This window comes from Telopea speciosissima, chromosome 8, assembly GCF_018873765.1.
Source record: "Telopea speciosissima isolate NSW1024214 ecotype Mountain lineage chromosome 8, Tspe_v1, whole genome shotgun sequence".
NCBI lineage: Eukaryota > Viridiplantae > Streptophyta > Magnoliopsida > Proteales > Proteaceae > Telopea > Telopea speciosissima.
This window is the reverse complement of record NC_057923.1, coordinates 15391343-15403862: the sequence shown is the minus strand read 5'-3', so window position 1 is coordinate 15403862 and position 12520 is coordinate 15391343. Positions and strand designations below refer to the sequence as shown.

At 38.1% G+C, this 12520-nt stretch overlaps 2 protein-coding genes across 4 annotated transcripts in view; one reads left to right on the top strand and one right to left on the bottom strand.

Moving 5' to 3' along the window:
* The window catches only part of LOC122671912 (dnaJ homolog subfamily C member 16), a 65854-nt gene extending 59975 nt beyond the window's left edge, over window positions 1–5879 (top strand). For 2 of the 3 annotated variants that reach the window (XM_043869396.1, XM_043869395.1), the window contains 4 exons: window positions 1336–1566; window positions 4102–4161; window positions 4618–4869; window positions 5665–5879. In XM_043869396.1, the coding sequence (XP_043725331.1) occupies window positions 1336–1566; window positions 4102–4161; window positions 4618–4869; window positions 5665–5790 (669 nt within the window). In that variant the 3' untranslated portion in view covers window positions 5791–5879. Of the gene's footprint in view, window positions 1–1335; window positions 1567–4101; window positions 4162–4617; window positions 4870–5664 lie in introns of those variants that run through there. The other variant, XM_043869398.1, reaches the window with a different exon arrangement.
* Window positions 5880–6026: 147 nt separating this feature from the next.
* Window positions 6027–7710, bottom strand: LOC122670394. Its single transcript, XM_043867248.1, has 2 exons — window positions 6159–7710; window positions 6027–6089 (listed from the first exon to the last, which is right to left on the bottom strand). Exon 1 carries the CDS (start codon window positions 7700–7702, stop codon window positions 6188–6190), a length of 1515 nt encoding a protein of 504 aa, XP_043723183.1. The 5' UTR covers window positions 7703–7710; the 3' UTR covers window positions 6027–6089; window positions 6159–6187.
* Between the last annotated feature and the right edge of the window lie 4810 nt (window positions 7711–12520).

Below are 12520 nucleotides of genomic sequence, written 5' to 3'. Positions count from 1 at the left end.
TCGGAGATCAGACCAAAGAGATTGCCTCAGAACAGGGCAATTGAAAGCATAAGTGACAGTGAAGAAGAAGGAAAATTGGTTAAGGCAGTCCGAGAAGTTTAAGTGGATATATTGGGCTGAGGAGGAGACCAATGAAATTTTGATTTTAGAGGGATCCCATAACACCCATATACGATCATCAGGGTGGTGGGAAAAATTGGATACAAAATTGGATACAAATTTTAGTTATTAATGCATAATTAGTCATTACCTAACATTTTCACACATTTCACAATTTTTTTTAATTTTTAATTGTTACAATTTATAAAAGCCATATTTTCCCTAGAAAATTATTTTTTATTGCAAAATGACGGCAAATAAATATGGAAAATTATAAATTTTGTAAATCAGGAATTCTGACATTTAATACATAATTTCCATAAATTTTTGGAATTAAAATTTTTTTTTTAATTTTTTCCTATTTTAAATTATTTTAAATTACAGAAGTACCAAATTTCATCTTCCATAGACCATTTTTGCCATTTTTCTTTGCCAAAAAATCATTAAAACATCAAAGTCACAAATTCAAGTTTATACTCGTCTAATTGGTTAGCTTTTTTACCTTTCCATCAAGTGAAATCATCTTTCTTTATAGTGATATTATCCAATAATTTATCTTTTACATGGGTTTTATTTGGACAAGAAAAGCCTTCATAAGCATGAATGTGAGGAGATTAAAAAACACCTTAGCCACTAGTTCAGCCTTATGTTGAAAATACAATTTTTATACTACGTATTAAATCATAGGCATATTCCTATGTTTATTCATCATTCATCAAACAGTATGATTCGTCAGACTGGAGGGTCAGTCTGTCAACTATATACCAAACTAAAGTCATCTAAAGTTCAGTACATTTATAAGATATAAGCTACTTGTGGCAAAGTAGCATAGGTAGCAATGGCAGAGCCAGGATTTTTGCTCCCTTAGCTCCACCAATGTGCCAATTGTAGAGGTTTTCCTTACCTCCTTTGAATGCATGTGCACCAAAGAACTGTCAGAGCATTCTACTATGAGAAGAAGTAGCCTTTTCGAGTGGCTCACACATATTGACAGTAGTATTGTAAATACGGATTAAAGGGAAAAACCACAGAGAAGGGTATGTTGGTGTAGTAACTTTAGTGATACAAATCAATTTATGGCATGGTGGGAAGTTTAATTCTCTTTTCTGTATTTGCCAGAAGCAGTTTTGGGAATTATGGCAGAAGTGTGTACATTTTAACATTTTCTGAAGCATTACATTTCCTTTTAGATCTACTTGAGCTGTCTATCAACTAACATTTCCTTATATCATCCAGAAATACTGTTTCTTCTACCTCCATTCAGAAAACAGTTATGAAACCTGTGGACCACGAAGGGGCCTTAATGATGTACCACAATTATTTATTGTGCGTTATAAGAGGAATTCTACAGAAGATGAAACAAACGTTGAGAGGAAGCCCAAGACAATATGGGATACACTTCAAAACGATGTGGATCCTGCATCACAGCTTGTGGCGAGGTATAATGGTTCCAATGACATTCCACAGGTATTTTTAGCTTTATTGAAAGATTGTTAATTTCACTTTGTTAACTGCAAGCTTATAAATGCATCTATGACAAACCTATTACGATTAACTGGTTATATTTTCCCAGCTGTAAGTACTTTTCTTGAAGTTTTGGTTTTTTTCTTCCATATTTTACTCAAGCTACTCAAGGGCTCATACACAGATGCTCCTGGATTATTCTATCCAAATTCATGTTTTATAATCGAAAAATACCTTGCCTTCCTAGTTAAATCCTTCTTTCCCCCTTTTATCTTCCTCTCTGTTCTTGCTTGGGCAGTAGTTGCAGCCCAAGAGAACCAGATTGTCCTCCCTCATCTCTTTCTTTCTCTTTCACTCTGAGATTTGGAGTAAAGGAAGCCCCTTCAAAGGTGACCTGGAACCTAGAGTCTTAAGCCCTAATACCATCCCTGTTGTAGGTTAGAACTCTGCCAACAGATCTGGTTTGCTCCCTATTGCCACCTGCAACTCCTGGAAATTTTCTGAGTTTTTGGTTGCTTTTTTGTTTGACTACCCATTGGAATAAATAGAATTTGGGGTTGAGAACTTGGCCACAAAATAGTAGAGCCTCAGAGCTCTAATGAAGGAGCTTTCTCCTTTGAAAGATTCTGCTCTTCTGCCTCTCTTGCTGGTTGGGAGGTTGAAGACAACCCCTCGCATGATATTGTTTCTTTAGGGTTTATTTCCCCTTTTGCCCCTCTTCCTTTTCTTAATTCAATTTTGTCCTTTTATTTTAGTTTGTTCCAAGTTGGTCCCTATTCTTTAAATTGTAGCCATCTTGTCCTTTCTTTTAGCCTACCTTAGTAGCCCTCTCATAATCTGGATATTTATTGTTCTGCCACTTTCTTATAAACTTCAAAATAATTACAGTTTTGCCACTAAACTATTGAATTTGATTACTCCATTCCTTGTATGGGCCCATAGCAATTCCAATTAGGGTTTCCGAACCCCAGGATTGCATCAGGTTGACACTATATATAGCTTTGAATAGAGTTGAATGGCGGATGAAGATTAATGTGGTTTGGAGTCACCTAAGTATTGGTGTCAGAAACCAGCAAGACAACCGGATTGGAGAATAAGGAAAAATTCCAGAGTCAAGGAGAAATCTGATAGAAACATATCAGCAAGTCAGACGAACACAATTCTTGTCAAAGGCTAGTTCTGTAGGGTGGAATAAAATACTGAAATGCCAAAGCAATCCAACTGCTGGATGATGTTATATAAAAGATTACTACTGAGATTAGGAAATCTCAGAACAGGGCCATCGATAGTCAATCCAAGAATAACAACAGTAGATAATCCAGCAAGGCAGCAATATTAGACAGAATACCATCCAATGGAATAAGCTGCTGAAATCAGAACCCAAAATAGAAACTACAGTTCAATTAGGAATCTGAGAAAACAAAAACAGAAATGGATTTTGAAAACAGTAGTCAACAGAAAACTCCACCCTACTTTCAATTCTGAAACCAGAATTACAATCAGACCTCAAATCTGAAAGATCTCAACAAATCCTGGTTCGAATAGGAAACTGTAACCGCTTCCAAGATTTGATCTCTATGCAGGATTATCAAATCAGATCAGGACAGCAAATAGTGAAAGGTCAGATTCAATAGTACATCTTGATACAGTAAAAAACAGAAGTCCAAAAACTGGAGAAAAGATTATCCACGGGACTTACTTGGATTCTGATCGTAGGGAAGAAAATAAAGAAAAAGAAGATAGAAGCAGCATAAAGCCTGGAGCGGAGTTAACCCCAGTCAACCTGTTGAATCACCAGAACAGGGATCACTGAATCACAACTGCAGAATTCTGAATCACCACAGAATTTTGATCTCCATGCATTATCAACTCAAAAAATTATGGAGAGCTGAGATCCCTTGCATCTTATTTATAGAACTACTAAAACCTGATCAGACAAGGAAACAAAGCAGCGAAACACTATGAAAACCTCCCAACCGTAGGCTATGGTTGGGAGGTTTTTGTAGTCTTTCTCTGTTATTTTGCCTTATCTGATCAGGTTTTAGTAGTTCTATAAATAAGATGCAAGGGATTGGACTGACCTATAAGCATCCCCTAAACTGACCTAGTGAACCAATGCTGGTTCAAGACTACACCAGGAAAACTGTAGGAAGCAGATCCACAAAGTCTGCTTGGGTCTGGTTTGGACCAAAAGCTGGTTCAGGAGTAAACCAGCCGCAAGCAACCTTTCTCCTCTTTCTTCTTCTGCAGGAGATGTGCATAAAAAATTCGCATTGCGACCCCATTTGGTTGCCAAGGATTAGTTGAATTGGAAGGCTGAGAAAAAAAAAATGAGCACTCAAAAGTCAAAAGAAGGGGGGAGAGAAGTTGGACCCTTTGTGGTGCTTCATCAATGAGTTTAATACTTTGAAATCATCATAAACTCATCTCTTCAATATCAAATGATTGAATAACTTTTGTCTAAACTAGTTTTCCTTGTGACATAACAATTGATGTATTTCTCATGAACATTTTGATTTCAATATGTTTTATCTGCAGATTATTCAGTGGGTCTCACAAATAATCAAGGATGGTGATTCCAGGGATCTCCCCTTATTTGTAAGTTACTGTGTGCAATCTTATAGGATACTTCTGAGAAAACGGTTTTATCATGCCCTTAGAAAGCTTCTTCATTTATGTTCGGTAGCTGCTTTATGACCGGCATCCAGAATTTCGTGAGCAACTAATTTGGTTGCAACAGAAGTTGTGGATTGTTGGTCCAAAAAAATTATACTGTGGATTTTTCTCTAGCTCTGATTGATGGGACCTGATGATTCCCGGGTTCCAATACCTTGAATGTGCTGCTACATGAAAGGCTTATGTAGAGGGAGACATAATCTAGAGTACCACGCAATGAGCATATATACCCTCATCTATCAAAATTAAATAAATAAAAAGGAGCATATATACAGTTTTATTTATTTTCTGATTATTTAGGTTGTTGGTATCTGTGGAGTTTATGTGGCATCACTCTGACACTGCCATTTACTTGTGCATCTCAATTTATTTTCTCAGAGGACAAAAACTCCTGAGCTTATTCCTGAGGATGCAGATCCAATCTGGTCAAGAGGGGCCCAGAGCATTAGATCTAATACTGAAGGAATGAAACAGAGGATTCAGAGTGTCATAAATAGTATCTATGATCTCTTGGCAGATCCAAGACTTGGCCCAATCTTTCTGTTAGGAGCATTGATATCTTCTGGCAGCATTTGGTGGCGAAGGAGTCAGTCCACTCAGCCAAGTCCATCAAACCAACAGAGTACAAAGGTGCGTGGTGTCTTAAAGTTTATTTGACTGGTTGAAACAAGATTAGTGTATGCCTACTCCAGGAACTAATTTTCTAGATACACATTGATACTAATGTGTTAAATGTGAATTTGTAAGTTGTATCTATTTGAATGCTAGTCATTGCTGTTCTATCCTGGAGTAAATAGATGCTGACAAAAGAGATTAAAAGTGAAATAAGTAGCATTATATGCATTGGTGTGCAATTCTAGTTTTCTTAAAACCTAAAGAAGAAAAAAATGTCTATTTTCCTTTGACATTGGAACCAAATGACTCAAATTGTATACTAGTTAACTGTTAAGCTTTCATCCCAATAACCAGGTCCATGAGTATTTTGGTGAGTATCTGAACCTTATGCCTCGACATTCAATGAAAATGCCATGCCTTCAGGGTAGCCTTGGAGACTGAAATGCACATGGATTGCAATAGACCGAGTTATAAATAAGTGGCCATCCTGCTTTGGTATGATTTATTGCAATTCAGGTCAAGTTTAGGCTTTATATCATGAACTTGTAATCCATATATGTTAACTCCCCCCCAAAAAAAAAAAAAAAAAAGAGGAAAAAAAAGAGGCAATTAAAAGATGTCAAATGTGTATATTGTGTGGAACAGATGAGGTATTTTAGATGAACCAACTATGCCATTTTATATTGTAGAAGGCTGGATTTGGATGTTGAATGATATTAAGTTTTTCACCTTATATGCTTGAGAATGTCCATACTAACTGTCCTATTGTACATGAACCAAGCATTGACAAATTTTCATGCTTCTTTGCAGGAAAGGTTCAGATCCATGCAAAGAAAAAACACTAGATTATCAAATCAAGACCTGCCACCATCCATCACTGATGTGGAACCAAAAGATGCATACCAGGTGCTATCATCAGGGTCCGACTCTGAGTAGGTCATGCTGTTCACAAGGATGAAAATTCATAGGTCTCCAGGAGGGTGTAGAAATCATCAATATGGAAGTTTCATATTTGTGGTTGCCAATTATACTTGGATAGGCTTACGATCACTAATTAGTACTTTTAGATATGTTTGCAAAGTCATAACATCTCTTTTTTATTTGTATTTAGGGAGCTATAAAAATGAGTGCCAATTTCATATTTATGTAATAGAACAGAGAGACTAAAGCAATAAAAGAAGAAAGAATAGAGGTGTTTCTATTTCCAATTTGTATTGATCATAAACAACCATATTTGTTTTAAACAATAAATAAAATGGAGCATCCCAGTGCACAATACTCCTGCTACTGCAGGGTTTAGTGTCTTTGGTGTAGACAATCCGCAATATAAATCTTAGAGATGAAAACCCGTCCATCTTCTGAATCTTCTAAACCCACTGCCTTCAGAAACTGCCAACCCTATTCCACTCCTTCCTCCCTTTCCTATACCTTTATAGTACAGCCTCCAGTCTTCAGCATCACCATCCATCTGAACCAGACATGGGGATCCCACTCCTTGATTATCCCATCCATCTTGTTCCACAGATGGCCCAAAAATTGCTCTCTCACTGTACCTCTCCCAGCCCTTCAACCCATCAGGAGATACTGCTAGTCCAATGCTCCTCTGCCCATCTGCAGAAAGACCTTCATATGCCATTACATAACCCCCATCCTTCCTGTTTCCAACCACATGTGCATTCATCACACCTAACTCATCAAATGAACCCTTAGGTCCTCCCCCGAGTATCTTCCCAAGCTTTACCCATCTAATCCCATCTCTTGACCTGGCAATTCCTAAGGCAAACTGCCCACAATTTGCATCAAATGAGTGATAGTACATCCTGAGATCTCCATTACTGTGGAAAACAACTCTGGGTGTCGCAACAAATAGTGAATCCCATTCAGCATTTGTGCCCACATCAAACAGTGCACCACTGTGATGTTCCCCTTCAATCCGAGCCCAGTGTCGCCCGTCTTGACTGATTGCTAATCCCGGCAACGATCTTGAAACGTGCGTTACGCCACCTCTTTCATCTCGATCAGTTCCTCGTTGGTTTTCTTCCAAGAGTTGATGAACACCTGAAATCTCCACCTTCTCAGAACTAAAACCAGTGTAGTAAAGCCAGTAAACAGCACTGGAAGCTCTGACCTTTGTACTGGACATGATCACGACATCAGAAGGCCTGACACTCTCAGTGTCAAAAGCCCACCAATCTTTGCTACAGTTCATAACCATCCCTGTTTCTGTGCTTGATCGAACAGCTCCTGCACCTCTCTCCCAATGAATTCCATTGCTTGAAACAGCTAGTCCTATGGAATCAGAAGAGGGAATTGCATCCGAGCTTCCATGATACCACATAAACCACCTCTCATCGTCATCGCTGAGGTATCTTTTCACAACAGGATATCCGATCTCTTGGCTGTCCCAGGAGCTCCCGGTACCAAGATCAAACACCAAACCTCTAGAGGGTGAATAGGAATTTGTTTGATTGGAAGGAGAAGCTGACGGTTGCACTTGAAGAGTGTTTGAATTCGGGGCTGTGTCGACAATTGGGTTCTCGTTGGTTGTGTTGTCGCTGTCAATATCTGGTTTGGTGGAGCAGCGAGTGAGGAAAGAAAAGTGGTGCTTAGGGTTCGGGTTTAGGCAAGTTGTATTGGTTCCAGAAGCAGCACAGAGACCAAGCATGGTTTGCCTGGAAGAAGGTCCCGGAGGGATTGAGGTAGTAGGATTTGTTGCTCTTCGAGAGGCGAAGGCAGTGAGGAGGTTAACGGTTTTGAACGTTGCTGCCTGTGATGCTTCCATTGAAGGAGTGAAGAGACACCAACGGAAACAGAGTTTTGGGTTAAAATCAAATCTAATGGTCTGCATGCCTTTTGTGGTGTGAATGTTTCTCCTTCCTTATCTACTTTTATAATTCTTCATTGCACAAATCACCTTTCACTGTTTGCTTTTCTGGGTTTATTCTAGCCTTCTTGGGGAGGATAAGTTTAATTTCGGAAAGAGCAGGAATTTTTTTTTTCTCAAGTGAAGAAAGGAAGCATTCACACCAACGGTCAATCGTTTGATTTGCTTAAGTTACTATGGAGCGGGGACCCTTGGTTGCAAGGATCATTGCTTTTGCTTTTTGCTTTGTATCATGGTCATTATCAGGATCTTCAAGATCACCTGCAGCTAAAAATTCCACCCCCACCCAAATAAAAAAGGAAAAGATGAGAGAAAATAAGAGACAAAAGGGTTAGAATCGTACAATTAGATTCTTCCTATACATTATAGCTAGGGCCAATTACTATCACTATCCTACACTTACCCTATATTTATTAAAACTATCATATCTTAAACTTTTTTTTTCTGACACTACCCTGCTTTTAAATTTTTACATCTCCTTCTATCTGCATATTTTTAAATATCCAAATTACCCTTCCTTTTCACCTAGTACTTTGCTAATCTATTTAACTTACCATTCTTCTTCTATTTTTTACTATTTTTATCATGAAAATAGTTAAAAATGAAAGCACCCACTCGCTTCTTCTCTCTCCTATTTTTTACTCCATTTGGTTTTTTTTTTTATATTCAATTTTTTATGCAATAGATCGACCTGATTCTCACCTATTTAAAAAATTAGGTGAACAGATTAGTTCTGTGTCATCCCATTCCATTTAATAATTGGTCAAAAAACTAACTCCTAGAACCATCCTATTTAGTAATGGAATAGATTAGTTCTGTGTTTTAACGAGATGGTTTTGATTCCAGATCCAAATTGACACCATTTCTTAGTAACAAAAAATACTAAGAAATGGGTGGAAAGAGAGTAGGGGTGCAAGTTTGGCCCTGTCAGCCCGAACAGGGCATGGGCTGAGATATCTTAGCCCTGAGGGCATATTAGGGCTGGAAATTTCTAACCTTGAGTCAGGGTCGAGTCGGGTCAGGGTTGAGGCCTCAGGTTGAGCCTGGCCCCGCCTGACCCGACCCTGTTTTAAGTTATACTATAAAATATATATTGATATAGTATATATATTATAAACTTTAAATGTCACCTACATTTTATTATATAATATATTATATATGAAGATAACAAGTGATATAAACATTTTATTATAGTATTATTTTAAGTAAAATTGATAATTTACTCCCCGGCCCAATCCAGCCCATGCATATCTCTTCCCCCCTCCCCATGATTAGGGTCAATCAGGGTCAGCCCGACTTGACCTTGAGGGTGGGTCAGGGTTGGATTTTTTTAGGCTCTGAGTCAGGGTCGGATCAGGCTTGGGCCTTGGGCCCAGCTAAGGATACTCAAGGTTGGGTTAGGGTTTTATAAAGCCTGGCCCAACCCGACCCTGTTGCACCCCTAAAAGAGAGTACTTTTTGTTTTTTTGTGGTAAAGGTCGAAAGAGAGTACATGTGCCACTTGATTCATGTTAGAGGATTGGGAATCGAAAGTAAACCAGGGGAAGCTCAAATTAAGAATGGCTGGTCAAAAGAACAGTTGGGGAGTAATATTGTCAATGCCAAAGTTAATACGTATTGCCACTCTGGATTTTAATAATGAAGAATCAAAGGAAGTACTTCCAAACATTTGGAAAGTTTCATCCAAGGTGTGATTGGAATCTTGGATTAGTAAATAGTTTCATTAATTCCTGCTCCTATTGTAGATGGACTGAAGTACCTTTCTCAATCAAACCAGATCAGGGTCATATTCCATGGATTAAGAGGTTCTCTCTTTACCGTGGGTGAAGGGAAATTCGGGTCATTTCACCAAAATATAGATTTTAAACTTAGGAAATAAACTTAGGAATGTCCAACAAAATCAAAGCATGATACCCTTTTTGCTTGAATGCAAGCATGGATTCAAAGATTGATTGCGAAATGAAATATAATCTTGTATGGTTCACAAACTTCAAAAATCTGAAAGCCCAAGAGACCCATTATAACTTCTGTGATGGTTTTACCAAAAAACTACTCGAGTGAATGGTAGAATGCAAACAGGTCAAAGCAAAGATATTAAGTATAACAAGCATTTTGTTCTTGGAAATAATTGTATTTTGATTGAGTTATTAATATAAGATAAGGGAAAAATGAAACAATAAGATAAATTTTAAAATTTTAAAATTTAAACTGGTCAGAGGTATATGGAGTAGGAGAACAGAGTTGATGACTCACAATTTGGACTTATTGGGAGTACAGGAATCATCACCCTTCTGATCTCAAAGATGAAAACAAATTCAAGGCTAACAGAAAAAATTGGGAATTGCAAGAGAAACTAACAAATTTCATATCTTCCAATGGAAAATTAATCTCGGAAACAAACTCTTTTTTCTTATCTCAGATTCTCAATGCAAAAAAAAATTGACCACCTTAAATTCAGTTGCTTTAAATATAATTAATGTAATCTAGGGAGGGTGAGAGAGAGAGAGAGAGAGCCTTGGAAATATGAAATATAGTGAGGGTTTAATTCCTAAATGTGAGTTGCTCCAAGTGGGACAATGAGACTCTCACTAATGAACAGATCAAATATGCAACCATTGATGTCTATGCTTCCGAATCGTTATCGTCTACGGTTCCCTGACCGGTGCGGTTCCCTAGTGCCTCTCACAAGAGGGGGGTGGGACCCACCCGGGACACCTGACCGAACACTCTGCCTGGGTGGTGGGGTCCACCCTCCTCTTGTGAGAGGCACTAAGGAACCGCACCGTTCAGGGAACCGCATACGATAAAAATTCCTATGCTTCCTACCTCATTGGGAAGAAGCTCTTGATTGGATGAAGATGATATATATTGTGTCTCATCATCTACTCCTTATCTTATCTGCTAATAAGTTTTTTATTCTACTGTTTTGTTTTCACTCTGTCTTCTGTGAGGAATGGTCTCTGTTCTCTTCCTGTGGTTGGTTCTGTTATGTGTGCTATGGGGTTTATTAATGAATTTACATTGTGGCTAGTAAAACTGTATAAGTACATGTGGTTTTATCTCTTGGACCCCTATGACTTCTTTTTTTTTAATTGGAGATTAATTGTTCTCATAAGTCTCATAATCAAAAGCAAAACAGGTTATTCTCTAATGACCAACCTTCATACCCTATGCAGTTGTGAGAGAACATAACAAAGAATTATAATTAGTGTAAGTTACTCAAGGTACTCTAACTATGTTTGCCTTAATTTTACTACCCCTAGCAAATATAGTAAGACAATAAGCTGATTGATTCAATTAAAGTTCTATCCATTTTGTTAAGAGACTTCCCAAGGGTAGTGGTACGAGTCCTGCTTTTTACCCATGCAGCCAAATCTTCACAATCAGTCCAGATCCAGATCTCTATGTTTTTTATTCTTAAGGATCGTACTTTTTATAAACCCCCGAGCAATTCCCTTGCTTCTGCTTCTAGTGCAGTACTCCTTGCAAATCCATAATGGACCTTATAAGCAGCAATAAAACACTATTCCATGCCCATGAGCCTTTTTTAGGTTTAAAATGAGAATAGTTGTGGGGAAGTGCTTTCCTTAAGAATTCGACCCCAAAGGGAGTTCTTGGAAGTCAGTAATCTCCAACTAAGTCTAAGAAGGACCGAATTAATAAGTGTTATGGATAGAACTTAGTCTGAAACCCAATCCATCATAGTGTCTAGGTTTGCACATTCGGAGCCATGAAATTAAAGAAAACTTTCAACACTCCTTAGATTCACCTCTCCAGAATCGAGTATTGATAGAATCTAACTATGAACATATTGATTTATTACGGATTTGAAAACGGAACATTACAAATGTTAGTTGATCTTCCTGCTTGAGAGGGCAGGGAGGATTTCCATATAGCCAACTTATTCTGCATTTTTGTGAACCATAGGGGAGAAAGAATTCTTAGATCTGTTAATGAATAATGGGGCTCCCAGCTAGCAATTAAGAAGAGGGAGACATTTCTGGCAGAATTTTGTGAGCTCCAGTAGTCTATGTGTTTTTATCACTGGTCTTGTTCCTTCTCTGATTGTATGGGAGCTTTGGCGTGAAAGAAATAATCGAAGACATGGTGAGGCTCCTAGAATCGCAAGGACTGTTATTTGGAAAATAAAAAATTGTGTGAAGAGTCTTCCTTACCCTTCCAAGTCTAAGCTTTCGGCAAGTCCTAGAGAATCTCTCATTTTAAGCTGCTTTGACTTAAAAGGATAATTCCATTCCCTATTTTTTGGTGCCCTCATTTTGGTTCGGTGAAGCTTAATGTCGATGGTGCTTGTAAAGGAAACCCAGGGCCTGGTGGTGGGGGAGGGTTCTTAGAGACAAGGAGTGGACCGTTCTTTTGGCTTTCTCTAAGTGTACTAACTCGGTAGCTGAGTTGAGAGCTCTTCGGGATGGACTGAAAATGTGTTTGGACCTTGGCTTTTCGGATTTTGTGGTTAACTCTGATTCTGTAATGATGGTTCAGATGATTAACCAAAAGAAGTGCAACTTGTAAAAGAGGTGGTACTGGTTTCAGGAAATAATTATGTTTTGTAATCTTTCCAGGGTGGCTATAATTTTTGCATTCCAAGAGAGCAATAGAGCTGCTGATTATCTTGCTAAGTTGGTTAGTGAGACGACTATCAATAGTATTTTCCACGTTGAGTCTATGCTTCCTAGGGACCTTCGTCTAATTTTTTGGGAAGACAGATTGGGTTTCCTAGTCCTTAAGAAGTAGTTTTTTTTTTTTTGTTTTCTCTTTTCTTGT